Source organism: Globicephala melas, chromosome 7, assembly GCF_963455315.2.
Source record: "Globicephala melas chromosome 7, mGloMel1.2, whole genome shotgun sequence".
In the NCBI taxonomy this organism is placed as follows: domain Eukaryota; kingdom Metazoa; phylum Chordata; class Mammalia; order Artiodactyla; family Delphinidae; genus Globicephala; species Globicephala melas.
Window position 1 is genome coordinate 100,102,750 of NC_083320.1, and position 15,506 is coordinate 100,118,255.

At 34.7% G+C, this 15,506-nt stretch overlaps 1 protein-coding gene across 4 annotated transcripts in view; it reads left to right on the forward strand.

Moving 5' to 3' along the window:
- DPP10 (dipeptidyl peptidase like 10) overlaps positions 1-15,506 on the forward strand; it is a 1,292,066-nt gene that overhangs the window by 1,178,364 nt on the left and 98,196 nt on the right. For all 4 annotated transcript variants that reach the window (XM_030843834.2, XM_060302530.1, XM_030843833.2 and 1 more), the window contains 2 exons: positions 1,818-1,915; positions 13,373-13,496. In XM_030843834.2, coding sequence (XP_030699694.2) covers positions 1,818-1,915; positions 13,373-13,496 — 222 coding nt within the window. The remainder of the gene's footprint in view (positions 1-1,817; positions 1,916-13,372; positions 13,497-15,506) is intronic.

Genomic DNA, 15,506 nt, shown 5'->3' on the forward strand with positions numbered 1-15,506 from the left:
TCTTTTTTTTTTTTTTGCGGTACGCGTGCCTCTCACTGTTGTGGCCTCTCCCGTTGCGGAGCACAGGCTCCCGACGCACAGGCTCAGCGGCCATGGCTCACTGGCCCAGCCGCTCCGCGGCATGTGGGATCTTCCCGGACTGGGGCACGAACCCGTGTCCCTTGCATCGTCAGGCGGACTCTCAACCACTGCGCCACCAGGGAAGCCCTGAATCTTTCTTTGGTATCTTTAAATCACTTTTATCATTCCCTTTAGATTTTTGTCAGGTCTTTTAATTCAACTCGCTTTTAATTTCCTTGTCCTTCTCTGTATATCTCACATGGTCTTCTCTTCACAAAGCAGCTACACCACAATGATACTGGTGTATTGTTTAGAAACACATTGAGCCACACGTAGCCAATTGATTCTGTTAATTATTTATTCACATAAACATTCTTTCATTCGTTCATCCTACATGCTTGAGATATATTGGCATAAGTTCCCATTCTGCTCGCTAAGAGTTCACAGTGTATTTAGAAAAACTTTGAAGTCCTAGGAATGAATGGAAGCAAACCTAGAGCAGTTAAGAGCATCCTGGGGTTAAATACTAGCTCCCTCAGTTATTGGATGTTTCACCCTGCACAATTTGCTAAGCTTCTCCATTTTCATCGGAAAATGGTTATAAATAAGTCTTAGGACTGTAGTAGGAACATAGAATACGATAATTCATGTGCTGCTTTAACACATAGTAGGAGCCAGAAACATACGAACTACTATACAGACTAGTTATTATTTCATAAATTTCGATTTAATAAACTCAAATTACATTTTCTTACCACTGCCTTTCTAGTCTTCATGCCAGGTACATAGTGAGGGCATTCTGCTCCATGGTCCACATCCCAAGGGACGTTTATACCTCATTTAGTATTCATTATAATTTAAAAGAAAACCTATGATGATTAATGCATGGAAGAAATTAGGTATTGTGGAATTTTAAACATGTGGCACTGGGATAGGGTAGGTTTTCTTTTTCTTTCTTCTTTTTTTTTTTTTTTTTTTAAATTAGCCAAGCTTTCTTCCCTTTGCTTTTCATATCCTATAGTGTGAGCAGCTGCTTTATCTACTAGTTGTTTTGTAAAGCCAGCCCTTCTGGTGTCATTCTAGGGGAAGAACACAGAGCATTGCCTAATGAGTAAAGTCATCATGATTTTCTGTCACCTTTAATTGTCTGACTAAAGTGCTAGAGAAGCAGCAATCTACAAAAACAATTGAAAGCAATCATGTTGTTGCATTTAAAATCATTTCTACTTTAGAGAAATTAAACTTTTTTGCCCATTCTAACACAAAATTGTAAAAGAATCAAAATGCATTTTCTTTTCTCTTTCTGACTTACTCATATATATGGAATGTAAAAAAAAAAAAAAGTTGGTACTGATGAACCAGTGGCAGGGCAGGAATAAAGATGTAGACAGAGAATGGACTTGAGGACATGGTGTCAGGGGTGGGGGAGGGAAGCTGGGGCAAAGTGAGAGTAGCATCGACATATATACACTACCAAATGTAAAATAGATAGCTAGTGGGAAGCAGCAGCATAGCACAGTGAGATTAGCTCGGTGCTTTGCCATGACCTAGAGGGGTGGGATAAGAGGTTGATGCAAGAGGGAGGGGATGGGGGATATATGTATGCATATGGCTGATTCACTTTGTTGTACAACAGAAACTAACACAGTATTGTGAAGCAATTATTCTCCAATAAAGATCTATTAAAAAATGCATTTTCTTTCTTTCTCAATATATTCTAATAATGTATTTGCATTGCAACTTTCATTTTCTCAAAGGCAGGTCAAGTGAACCCAACAATCAAATTATATGTTGTAAACCTATATGGACCAACTCATACTTTGGAACTCATGCCACCTGATAACTTTAAATCAAGGTATGTAATTTCAGTTTCACTTTTACCAGAAGATAGATCTCTTAACTCCAATTATCATTTTGTTGCAATTTAGAGAGAGATGTGATCAGCTCAAGAAATTCACTTGAAAATAAAACTGAGGTTGCGTCCATTAGTGCAGGAATGAACTCATTGTGGATCTCTTGTTGTTCCCAGGAAGCATTTAGAGTTTTGAGGTCATTACCAGCACCACAAAATGACTAAATATACTGATACCAAGAATTAGCTCTTTGGCAGGAGATGTGACAGAGAGATGGGAACAAAGGATAATTTTCCATTGAATTTTCTTCCTGAAAATAGTCACTCAATGTTTTTAAATGGTCCTCTTTCAAAGAGTATAATCTTCCTAAAATGTGTGTAATTTTCCAACCTTTTCCCTGTAACTTGCCAATGATTCCCTAGCTTTGTTTTCCACGCAGAGAAATTTAATGAGATTTTGTTTTGAAATATCCTACATAAGAATCCTGCTTATTTAAGTCTGAGTGGGGAGAAAAGAAACACATTTTATGGGTCAAAAACATAATTTTAATATTAGCAAAATTTCCAATATTTGAACAGCTAATCAAATGACCATGTGGATTGTGAAATCCAGAGTGGTCTCAGACTTCAAAGGTGATTCTTTCAAATATTTTAATCCTGTGAAAATTTACAGCAGTCCTGGAGATGGAATAGGCAGCTGATTTAGGAAAATAGTTTTATACTGTATTGAATGGTATAAGGCTAAGCTTAGAGTTTGTTTTGATGACATCAAAAATAATCACAGGGTGACTGATTCAAGTAGAAATTCCATTCAGTGTTCCATTGACATATTTGGGAAAATTTCATCATATTTGGGATTTTCACAGATAGTGCAGCCTTTAGCATGTAGAAATTTTTCCTACTTGAAAAATTATTAAAAATATATGAAATGCTTACACTGGAAAGACCCCCATTATTATCTAATATAAACTGTTCCTATTATTGGTGGAAAAGATGGGGCCCAAAGAAAAACTATGCTAAAGATTAGTTGGTAGTAGAGGTAGAAAGTGAAGTAAAGCCTGTTTCAAGTTATAGAGCATTTCATCTAGGTTGTGATGAAAGATCTTACAGGGTCATTAAAATTGACTTATAGAATACAGTACAGTTGACTAAATCAGACGAAACTTCTACTTCTGAGCTTGGTTTACCAGCCATGAAAGATTTGGACACAAATGAAGCAATTATGAAAATTATTAATATTTTATGTGATCCTTAAGGCTTATCTTTTTCTCTGGTTTGTTCAGTGCTCTGAATTAACAATAAAGAACACTAACCTGGAGCGTTTGAGTCACATCTCTACTACCACTTTATTGTGTGACCCTGGATAAGTCACTGTACCTCTCTCTAAACCTGAATCCCTTAATCTTAAAATAATAATTTCTCATTTTTATCAGTTTTTAAAATCTTTCAAATGGAAGTCAATTTTATAATATCCAGGTTTCTTTCTAATAGAAGGTAGCGATTCCTGACCTTGATGCTGTTACCTAAGAGTCTTTCTAATGAGTTCACCAGCTAGGACATAGCAGTGTCATCAAATACAAAGCTTTGTAAAGACAGAATCAATTGTCATTATTAGAGTATTAGTTAAGCATATATCTGTTTAATATTTGAGGTACAATGTGATCAAATTAGTCACCCATTGCGAAAAGATATCACATATCTTTAGATGTTGGAAATCCAGTACATAGAATGGTATTCTAGATCCCTCTAAGAATGAGGAAGAATCCTGTGAAGAAAAAGTTCTTAACTGTAATTCAGGTATGTTGGTTTATCAATGAACTTGGTCTACATTTGGGAGAGTCATGTAATACCTTATCTGCACAATGTATGTAACATGTTTCTTTTTCTGCCTCGTAGTTATTTAAGTGCCAGTTGTGGCATGTGAAACCACAATTGGCACTTTTGGCACTTCTGGTGCACCGAAGTGTATGATTTACTCCTTTAGTTGGAAAACTCAAGACCAAAATTTACTTCAGAATTTTTTTTCAATATGCCCCAGGAATATTCAGTTTTTATGTTTCCTTACTCATTTGTTCCTGGTGAAAGCTTTAGTCCAATTTCCTATCATCTGCATTTAACCTCTCTGAGCACCGGTATTACTTTGATGGGCCTACAAACACACCGACATGAACAAAATAGAGCTATCCATGGTGCAAATCAAAGAATGCTGCATTTATCTGCACATCAAATGGAAATTAAACTCATACTTTTCCTTGATTTTGTTTTAGGATTATCAATATCTATAATATTTAACACTTAGTACTTTAGCCATATGGAAATTTGCTAGAAAACTATTGTGCCCTCCCTAGTTAGATAGACATTTGAGATCTAAAAGAGCATAACATTTTCCATAATTTACTGGTCAGGGTCCTGGATATTAAAAACACTCAAGAGGGGTAATTGAAGTGCAGTTAATTAAGGGACTATTAACAAAGATATGCACGGGATTAAAAGGAAACTCACAAGGGACAGGAAAGCAACACAGAGTCTGCAATAGCAGAAAGCCTTTACTGCCCCAGGACTGAAGGAGCAAGGGGCAGACTCACTTAGGAAGCCTGAAGAGGCTTGTAGCTGAAGAACAGAATGGACCAACAGGACCTGTCCACAGGTAGAACAATTAAGTCATTGCCAAACCGGGCCCTAATAGGGAGTGGGTCCTGGGAATAAACACCCCGAACTCTCTCTAAAGCTTTGAGTTCCTCCAGAAGTCTCTCTTGGGCTAGGGAGCCTCGTTGTAGTGTCCAGCCTCTGGAGACCTTGGGGGTGAGTGCTAAGGGGCAAATTCGATAATAGATTTGACAAATGGGGACTATTCAACAGACATGATTTAAGGATAATATTTGCCTGAAAATTTATCATTCTTATTACTTTAGGGACGTGTTGGAGATGTCCAGAAGAACACACAATAATTTGACGCCATGTGAAAAGTGTTCTGTCTCTGTTTCTAGTTCTGTTTCTGTCCCTGTCTCTTTCTCTCTGTCTTTGTGTGTGTGTGGCGTGTGTCTTTCAATCTCTCTGTCTCTCTCTCTTTCTCAGCACATGCACACACACACACGCACACACACACACACACACCACACACACACGCATCTATGGTTTACCTAAGTAATACTTGTACTTTTCCTGAAAACCTGCTATATTTTTCTCAAGTGCATTGTAGATTATGTAACGAATCATGTTTCAGCTGTTTGCATCAGTGTATTTTGGACATGGAGTTTACCCCTGCTGACACCTGGGTATCTCCTGTAACTTATTTTCCTTTATCTGTCTTCCTAATTTTATTTACCACAGTATTCTTAAATCATTCTAAGCTAACACAAATTCTTTTTATTTTTTGAAAATGTTAGCTCTATAAATATACAAATTAATAGTTTGTTGGTACCAGTATTAGTAGCAATTTCCCCATATTTATTAGTGACAGTATTCCCATAGGTATTGCAAGCCTATGTACCTTTATTGGAGAATTTTGGTATGAACTTAAAAATACATAGTTAACTTTTAGAGGAAATATTTTTATAATAATGAATCATGCAGATTTAGAGATTTGTCACATTGTTTTGGAGAAGTGGTTATCTCCTGTGTTCATTCATCTCCAGGCTGAAGAATAAAGACAGTGGTTTGTCTTTAGGTTCTCCTCACTCACTGTCTTTGACATTCTACTTACCAGAAATCTTTCTTTAGTCATCCACCCTTTGTGACACATTGTTCTCAGCCTGTTTCATTGATATGACACTGTCATATTGCCCCTGTCATTCTGGGCTTGAACTGCCATGGTTTTTCTTCCTATTTAATTGAAGTATGTCTAGTCTGTGTCTCTTATTCTGCCAGTGAATGTCTATACCTTCCAATAAAATCTAATTAATAAATTTATCTGTGTTGATGGAAGTGACCCTTCTTACAAGTAAAGCATGGATATTAACAGAGGTCTTTGGAGGGCACTAGCTTTGAGTTGGTCATGAATGTCATCACAATACACTTGTGTGCAGAGATCTTGGGTTATCTGGAAGAGAGTGAGCTCAGAGTAACCATATGTACACAAAGACTGTTGTGAACAAAGAGTAGTGATTGGACAGGAAGCCAGTGAAAACACAGGTGTGACTGCTAATATACCTGTCTGCTGGTGATGCTGGTGCCTCCATTCCACATACCCTTGTGAACAATGAGATCTCTTGTACCAGACCACCCAGCTAATAGAAAGTCTTTCTTGACTTGAGTGCAATCCCTCTAACCCGCTTGTCTATGTCTCTGTGGCTCAAGAGGACCAGATCCTCGAGGACTTCCTGGGTAATCCAGAGCCATGGAGACTAGGAACAAGCAGGAAAGCCAGTTATAAGGAAGGGACACTTTCACTGGCCACTGGTCATGGGACACCAGATCTAATGTGTTCATGAGATGGAGTTCCAGGAGGACAGCCACATCTGCGGCAGGCAGGCCAAGGAGTGTGGCATTTTCAGGTAAGGGCACTCCTTATTTCCTCATTCAGAGGAGCCCTGAATACTTACAAGCAAACTGAACAAGTCATTATAAATCATAAGGAGATGTGCACCTAGGACCTTGGAACAAAGAAAGAATACAGGATGGAATTTAATTAGTAAGTATCTTTCCTCCCTTCTTATGTGCCAAGTTCTACTTATCTTTCATTTTGGATATCTCCAGCACTTTATTATGGAAATCTTAATGGTTAGAAATCACCCCAATGGACTTTACAAGTTCTATTTTGGGGAGAACTTTCATCCTTATGAATATATGTACTAAGATATCTCACATAAGACTAAATTTTGCTTATGAATATAAGATAGTTTAGGTACAAATACACAAAATCATATTATTTAATCAAAGAGAAATGTAAGTGGTGTGACTATAAATAATTTTTGTTTGTTTTTCTTTTTTTTTTTTAAATTTTGAACTTTATTTTATTTATTTATTTATACAGCAGGTTCTTATTAGTCATCCATTTTATACACATCGGTGTATATATGTCAATCCCAATCTTCCAATTCATCACACCACCACCACCACCACCCTGCCACTTTCCCCCCTTGGTGTCCATACGTTTGTTCTCTACATCTGTGTCTCTATTTCTGCCCTGCAAACTGGTTCATCTGTACCATTTTTCTAGGTTCCACATACATGTGTTAGCATAGGGTATTTGTTTTTCTCTTTCTGACTTACCTCACTTTGTATGACAGTCTCTAGATCCATCCACGTCTCTACAAATGACCCAATTTCATTCCTTTGTATGGCTGAGTAATATTCCATTGTATATATGTACCACATCTTCTTTATCCATTCGTCTGTTGATGGGCATCTAGGTTGCTACCATGACCTGGCTATTGCAAGTAGTGCTGCAGTGAATGTTGTGGTGCATGTGTCTTTTTGAATTACGTTTTTCTCTGGGTATGCCCAGTACTGGGGTTGCTGGGTCATATGGTAATTCTATTTTTAGTTTTTTAAGGAACCTCCATACTGTTCTCCATAGTGGCTGTATCAATTTACATTCTCACCAAGAGTGCAAGAGGGTTCCCTGTTCTCCAGACCCTCTCCAGCATTTGTTGTGTGTAGACTTTTCTGAGATGCCCATTCTAACTGGTGTGAGGTGATACCTCATTGTGCTTTTGATTTGTATTTCTCTGATAATTAGTGATGTTGAGCAGCTTTTCATGTGCTTCTTGGCCATCTGTATGTTTTCTTTGGAGAAATGTCTATTTAGGTCTTCTGCCCATTTTTGAATTGGATTCTTTCTTTTTTTAATATTGGGTTGCATGAGCTGTTTATATATTTTGGAGATTAATCCTTTGTCCTTTGATATGTTTACAAATATTTTCTCCCAATCTGAGGGTTGTCTTTTCATCTTGTTTATGGTTTCCTTTGCTGTGCAAAAGCTTTTAAGTTTTATTAGGTCCCATTTGTTTATTTTTGTTTTTATTTTCATTATTCTAGGAGGTGGATCAAAAAACATCTTGCTGTGATTTATGTCAAAGAGTGTTCTTCTTATGTTTTCCTCTAAGAGTTTTATAGTGTCTGGTCTTCATTTAGGTCTCTAATCCATTTTGAATTTATTTTTGTGTATGGTATTAGGGAGTGTTCTAATTTCATTCTTTTACATGTAGCTGTCCAGTTTTCCAGCCCCACTTATTGAAGAGACTGTCTTTTCTCCATTGTGTATCCTTACCTGCTTTATCATAGATTAGTTTACCATTGGTGCATGGGTTTATCTCTGGGCTTTCTATCTTGTTCCATTGATCTATATTTCTGTTTTTGTACCAGTACCATATTGTCTTCATTACTGTAGCTTTGTAGTATAGTCTGAAGTCAGGGAGTCTGATTCCTCCACCTCCGTTTTTTTCCCTCAAGACTGCTTTGGCTATTCGGGGTTTTTTGTGTCTCCATACAAATTTTAAGATTTTTCGTTCTAGTTCTGTAAAAAATCCATTGGTAATTTGATAGGGATTGCATTGAATCTGTAGATTCCTTTGGGTAGTATAGTCATTTTCACAATATTGATTCTTCCAATCCAAGAACATGGTATATCTCTCCATCTGTTGGTATCATCTTTAATTTCTTTCATCAGTGTCTTATAGTTTTCTGCCTACAAGTCTTATGTCTCCCTAGGTAGGTTTATTCCTAGGTATTTTATTCTTTTTGTTGCAGTGGTAAATGGGAGTGTTTCCTTAATTTCTCTTTCGGATTTTTCATCATTAGTGTATAGGAATGCACGAGATTTCTATGCATTAATTTTGTATCCAGCAATTTTAACAAATTCATTGACTAACTCTAGTAGTTGTCTGGTGACATCTTTAGGATTCTCCATGTATAGTATCATGTCATATGCAAACAGTGACAGTTTTACTTCTTCTTTTCCAATTTGTATTCCTTTTATTTCTTTTTCTTCTCTGATTGGCGTGGCTAGGACTTCGAAAACTGTGTTGAATAATAGTGGTGAGAGTGGAAATCCTTGTCTTGTTCCTGATCATAGAGGAAATGCTTTCAGTTTTTCACCATTGAGAATGGTTTGCTGTGCGTTTGTCGTATATGGCCTTTATTATGTTGAGGTAGGTTCCCTCTATGACCACTTTCTGGAGAGTTGTTATCATAAATGGGTGTTGAATTTTGTCAAAAGCTTTTTCTGCAACTATTGAGATGATCATATGGTTTTTATTTTTCAATTGCTTAATATGGTGTATCATGTTGATTGATTTGCATATATTGGAGAATCCTTGCATCCCTGGGGTAAATCCCACTTGATCATGGTGTATGATCCTTTTAATGTTTTGTTGGATTCTGTTTGCTAGTATTTTCTTGAGGATTTTTGCATCTATATTCATCAGTGATATTGGTCTGTAATTTTCTCTTTTTGTAGCATTTTGTCTGGTTTTGGTATCGGGATGATGGTGGCCTCATAGAATGAATTTGGGAGTGTTCCTTCCTTTGCAATTTTTTGGAAGAATTTGAGAAGGATTGGTGTTAGCTCTTCTCTAAATGATTGATAGAATTCACCCGTGAAGCCATCTGGTCCTGGGCTTTTGTTTGTTGGAAGATTTTTAATCATAGTTTCAATTTCATTACTTGTGATTGGTCTGTTCATATTTTCTATTTCTTTCTGATTCAGTCTTGGAAGGTTATACTTTTCTAAGAATTTGTCCATTTCTTCCAGGTTGTCAATTTTATTGGCATAGAGTTGCTTGTAGTAGTCTCTTAGGATGCTTTGTATTTCTGTGGTGTGTGTTGTAACTTCTCCTTTTTCATTTCTAATTTTACTGATTTGAGTCCTCTCACTCTTTTTCTTCATGAGTCTGGCTAATGGTTTATCAATTTTGTTTATCTTCTCAAAGAACCAGCTTTTAGTTTTATTGATCTTTGCTATTGTTGTCTTTGTTTCTATTTCATTTATTTCTGCTCTAATCTCTATGATTTCTTTCGTTCTGCTAACTTTGGGTTTAATTTGTTCTTCTTTCTCTAGTTTCTTTAGGTGTAAGGTTAGATTGTTTATTTGAGATTTTTCTTGTTTCTTGAGGTAGGATTGTATTGCTATACACTTCCATCTTAGAACTGCTTTTGCTGCATCCCATAGGTTTTGGATCGTCATGTTTTCATTGTCATTTGTCTCTAGGTATTTTTTGATTTCCTCTTTGATTTCTTCAGTGATCTCTTGGTTATTTAGTAACATATTGTTTAGCCTCCATATGTTTGTGTTTTTTACATTTTTTTCCCTGTAATTGATTTCTAATCTCATAGCATTGTGGTTAGAAAAGATGCTTGATATGATTTCAATTTTCTTAAGTTTACTGAGGCTTGATTTGTGGCCCAAGATATGATCCATCCTGGAGAATGTTCCATGCACACTTGAGAAGAAAGTGTAATCTGCTGTTTTTGGATGGAATGTCCTATACGTATCAATTAAATCTATCTGGTCTGTTGTGCCATTTAAAACTTGTGTTTCCTTATTAATTTTCTGTTTGGATGATCTGTCCATTGGTGTAAGTGAGGTGTTAAAATCCCCCACTATTATTGTGTTACTGTCGATTTCATCTTTTAGAGCTGTTAGCAGTTGCCTTATGTATTGAGGTGCTCCTACGTTGGGTGCATATGTATTTATAATTGTTATATCTTCTTCTTGGATTGACCCCTTGATCGTTATGTAGTGTCCTTCCTTGTCTCTTGTAACATTCTTTATTTTAAAGTCTATCTTATCTGATATGAGTATTGCTACTCCAGCCCTCTTTTGATTTCCATTTACATGGAATATCTTTTTTCATCCCTTCATTTTCAGTCTGTATGTGTCCCTAGGTCTGAAGTGGATCTCTTGTAGACAGAATATATATGGGTCTTGTTTTTGTATCCATTCAGCAAGCCTGTGTCTTTTGGGTGGAGCATTTAATCCATTCATGTTTCAGGTAATTATGAATATGTATATTCCTATTACCATTTTCTTAATTCTTTTGGGTTTGTTTTTGTAGGTCCTTTTCTTCTCTTGTGTTTCCCATGTAGAGTAGTTCCTTTAGCATTTGTTGTATAGCTGGTTTGGTGGAGCTGAATTCTCTTAGCTTTTGCTTATCTCTAAAGGTTTTAATTTCTCTGTCAAATATGAATGAGATCTTTTCTGGGTAGAGTAATCTTGGTTGTAGGTCTTTCCCTTTCATCACTTTAAATATTTCCTTCCACTCCCTTCTGGCTTGCAGAGTTTCTGCTGAAAGATCAGCTGTTAACCTTTTGGGGATTCCCTTGTATATTTTTTGTTGCTTTTCCCTTGCTTCTTTTAATATTTTGTCTTTGTATTTAAATTTTGGTAATTTGATTATTATGTGTCTTGACTATAAATAATTTTTAACTTAATTTTATACCTAACTTAGTGTTCTCTTTAAAAACCATTTATTCACTAGATTTGCACCAGTTGAATTTTAATGTTTTTTAAGTATGAATTTTCTTTTAAATCAAGATTTCACATCTTATATAGTTAATATAATGTGTCAGTGTTTGGGAAGACATTACAAAGATATTCTTAAAACATTTCACCTGAGGGCTAGTTTGAAAGGAAAAGACTCAAAATGAATATTTAAATTCTTTTTGTTGTTCCTGTTGTTATTTATTTTAAAAACCATTCATATTAATTCATCTCATTTGGCACAAAATATTATATTAGTCACTTTAGCTAAGTGAGACAAATTTCTGATCAGGTTTGAAATTCTTCTATATGTCAGTTCTCTCCAGATTTTTCAATAACTATTACCACCTTGATTTTGCCGTCTTTGGTCAGTTGTTTACAACAATCAAATTATTTTTTACTTCAGTTTTGCACAACATTTATGCCAGTTACTCAGAAATATATATTATCACATTTCAGCACTTTTTTACTGATTAATTATAGTATCCACTGTCATTTTTCTCCATGCTAAGCCTTCTAGGTAAATTTCTTAAAAGTTAATGCCTATATTTTTCCTTTTCTAATATTCACACTGCCCAAAATGGTAAAGCATGCAAAATAAATCAGTTTAAACAAAGCGTAGTGAAAGTGAACAAGACACAGATCTTTAAAGAATCACAAGGCCCATTGATTTGGCCAAAGATTAATCTTAAACCAGTAGCATATTTGATTCAAAGTTGCCTTGTTAACTTTATTTAGGTAACTTTATTTTATGATTTCACTGAGTTTCTAGGCAATTTTCAAGTGAAACTCAGCTAGTTGTGAAAGGTGCTGGATAGCTTGAAGAGATTATTGAAGAAGATATGGCAGGATTCACTGTATGACAAGTTATGCTTGTCCTTCTGACATCTTTACTTTGATGGACTAACTGGTTTTCGAGAGGAAGCACTAACTACTCAATAATGTTAGAAATGTGAGATTCAGGTAGCTGAATGTCTAACTCAATGTGTCTAAGGAGAGGTGATTTGTATTACAAGGTTTTACTTTCATAGGTGATTTTTTTCAAAGTCACTTAAAAACCTAATGCATTCATTTTAAGACAATATTCATGGATGGCATTTTTCAAACCATTTCTAAGTCATCTAATCTATTTTGAAACTGGGCAATTTTGTTGGAAATTTTTTTCTTTTTATCATAAATTGAATCAGTATTAATGATTGCATTTTGTTATGTGTGGGTTGGGGGGGTTTGTGATATATTATGTAAATTTCCAGACATAGAATCTATAAAGGAAAAATATAAGCTTTCCCAATCTACAACCATCGTGCGGACATTATAGGCTCCACTGATTAGCATCCTCACTTTACCAAAAATTCAATAACCCTTCATATTCTTCAGTTTGATTCCTTCTTTGTTTTAAACTTTTTCAAATAAATAAGATTAAAAAATAATATTGTAAAAAATATTATGAATAAGATTATATTTCCATTGTCCCTCAATGGAAAAAGACCAAAGCAAACCATTCATGGCTCTGTGGCTCAAGTCCTGTGGATAAAGTGAGATAACATGGAAGTCATACATAAGAAATAACTATTAAATCAATAATAATATTTGCCTTTTAATTGATTATTGAGTGAATTTTTGAAAAAGTAAAATAGAATATAACTTAGAAAATTTTTTCTTATTTTGCACATGTTAGCACTGTACTGATCGATAGAAAATTACTTATGAATGTCTAGTATCTTGATTATTTTTATTTTTTCCAAAAGTTTTCCTTCTGTGAAATCATTCACTTTCAAATTTATTCTCAAATCTTCTGTATATTTATGTATATATGTATATGTGCATGTGTTTACATACACATGCACACACATATATTTGTATTTATATATGTCAATATTTGAAGAAGCAGATGTGTATATATATAAGTGGAGAATAACATGATGTGACATCCTTATAGTGTTTCATTTATTCTGCATGTAAAATAACAAGTGTATATTATTGGTGCTGTACACGTTCTCTGGCTCTAAATGTAAATTTTAATTTTGTTTCCAAACTAGAGAATACTATATCACTATGGTTAAATGGGTAAGCAATACCAAGACGGTGGTCAGATGGTTAAATCGACCTCAGAACATCTCCATCCTCACAGTCTGTGAGACCACTACTGGTGCTTGTAGTAGAGTGAGTATAATTTACTTTCCTTTATGCTTAAAATATAATAGTTTATGCTACCTTTCAAAGGAAAATTAAACAATTCTTTGTGCAAAGACTTCAATATTTAACTTCCAAAGCTATTAGGAGTGTATACTTTAATTCATAAATCTTCCATACGTTGAAGTAAGAAATATAAAGAGAAGAGAACAAATTAAGCTTTAAAACAATGAATTCTTATATAGTATAAAAGGTAGTCCAAGCCATGTTAGTTTCATTCTCAAATGTAGGCTTTCTCTCTACTTTTTGACAGTGATTAACTTGAGAATATGTGATATTTCTTTCCTGTCATCTTTAGACAATTCCAAAAATTCGTTTTTTCTGTAGTTCAGATTAGTCTTCTAAAATAAGTGTCTCTGCCTTTAAATTATCTAAAAATAGTAAAAAAAAAAAAAAAATGATTCTTCAGCAACTATGTTTTGAAAGTAGGTTGTATTTCAATTTCTATAATCATGTTTTATAAACTCTGCAGTAGAATCTATATGTGTAATTTTAAGGTTATTAGTAAAGGGAATACTTTAATAAGTTTAAATTGTTATATTACATATTTGGTACTTGGTAAAGGGTTCTCAATTATTTAACAACAGAATTTTCAAACTTAAGCTTCTGGACAAGATGGAGTAAATGTTATCAGCCTTGCATCTCCATAGTAATCAACTGTAATAGTTTACAAAATATATTAACTATATTCAGACATTGGACAATAAGGCAGTTAAAATATAAATGGTCAAATGAAGCTATGGCTTCCTACTGGTGACACATTTGAGGCCACAGTGCAAGGAGATAGCATCCAAGAAAAGCACAAGTGTATCACTGATCCAAAAAGGCAGGGAGAATCAGAGTTTGAGGCTATTGTGGTGGCTGAATTTTTCAGGACAAGTACCACAGGATAGGAGCTATATATAAAAGAACTTCAACAATATATGTAAAGGTCTCTTAAGTCTTTATCTCAGTGCTTAGCTGTGCAAGTAAAGGGCCTGCCTCAGAGAGGGAAGCAAATAGAGAATCTGCAAGTTGCACAATACTTGGAGACTTTGGAGTAATGAACAGCAAAAATAAAGATCTCTCACTGAAAACCCTAAGCATTCAACTCAGAGCCCAGAAAGAAAATGTATTAGGAATAGAACTCTTCTATACTCCTTCTAATAAATCTTTAAATCAAACCTTGAAAGAATTCAGTTCATCCACCTGTAAACTAGCTGCCTGCCAGAACAAAGTTTACTCTTTAAAATAATTAAAAATTCATTCTCAAAAATGTAGCATTCACAATATCAGTCACACAATTAAAACATACTATATATAGACATAGAAAATATAACTCACCCACCTCCCCCAAAATAGGAAGCAGACTTACAAAGGATATAGATACTGGAATTAACAAACAGACTGAAAAAAATTTTAAAAAGCTTTTAGCTATTTTTGTTATTTAACAAATTAAAAGATGGCCATAATTAGTAAACAGATGAGAAGTTTCAGTAGCTAAATATAAACTAAAAAAACAGAGCAATGAAATGTCAGAAACTGAAAAATACAGTGTCTGAAATGAAAAATTGCCTGGATGAGCTTAACAAATATTGGACACTGTTGTAGTCAAGGAAATATAAATAATTCAAACAGAAGTCTTGAGGGAAAAAAGGTTGGAAAAAAAAAAGAGCAAAGCCTTAACTACCTGTAGAACAATATAAACTGGTATATATGTAAAATTTTATATACAGAAGGAAAAATTTGAGATACCAGGGCAGAAAAAAATGTACGAATGTAAAATGTAAGAATGTACAAAAATGTAACAGTGACTTAAATAATCAAATTTGATGAAAAACGATTAATCCATATATCCAAGAAGTTAGAAAATCTCAAACAGAATAAAGACAAAGAAAAAAATACATCACCACATAGTACATAAATTAATGCAAACAAAAGATTAAGAGAGGAAATTTAAAGTAGCCTGAGAGAAAAACACATTACATATTGGGAAATATA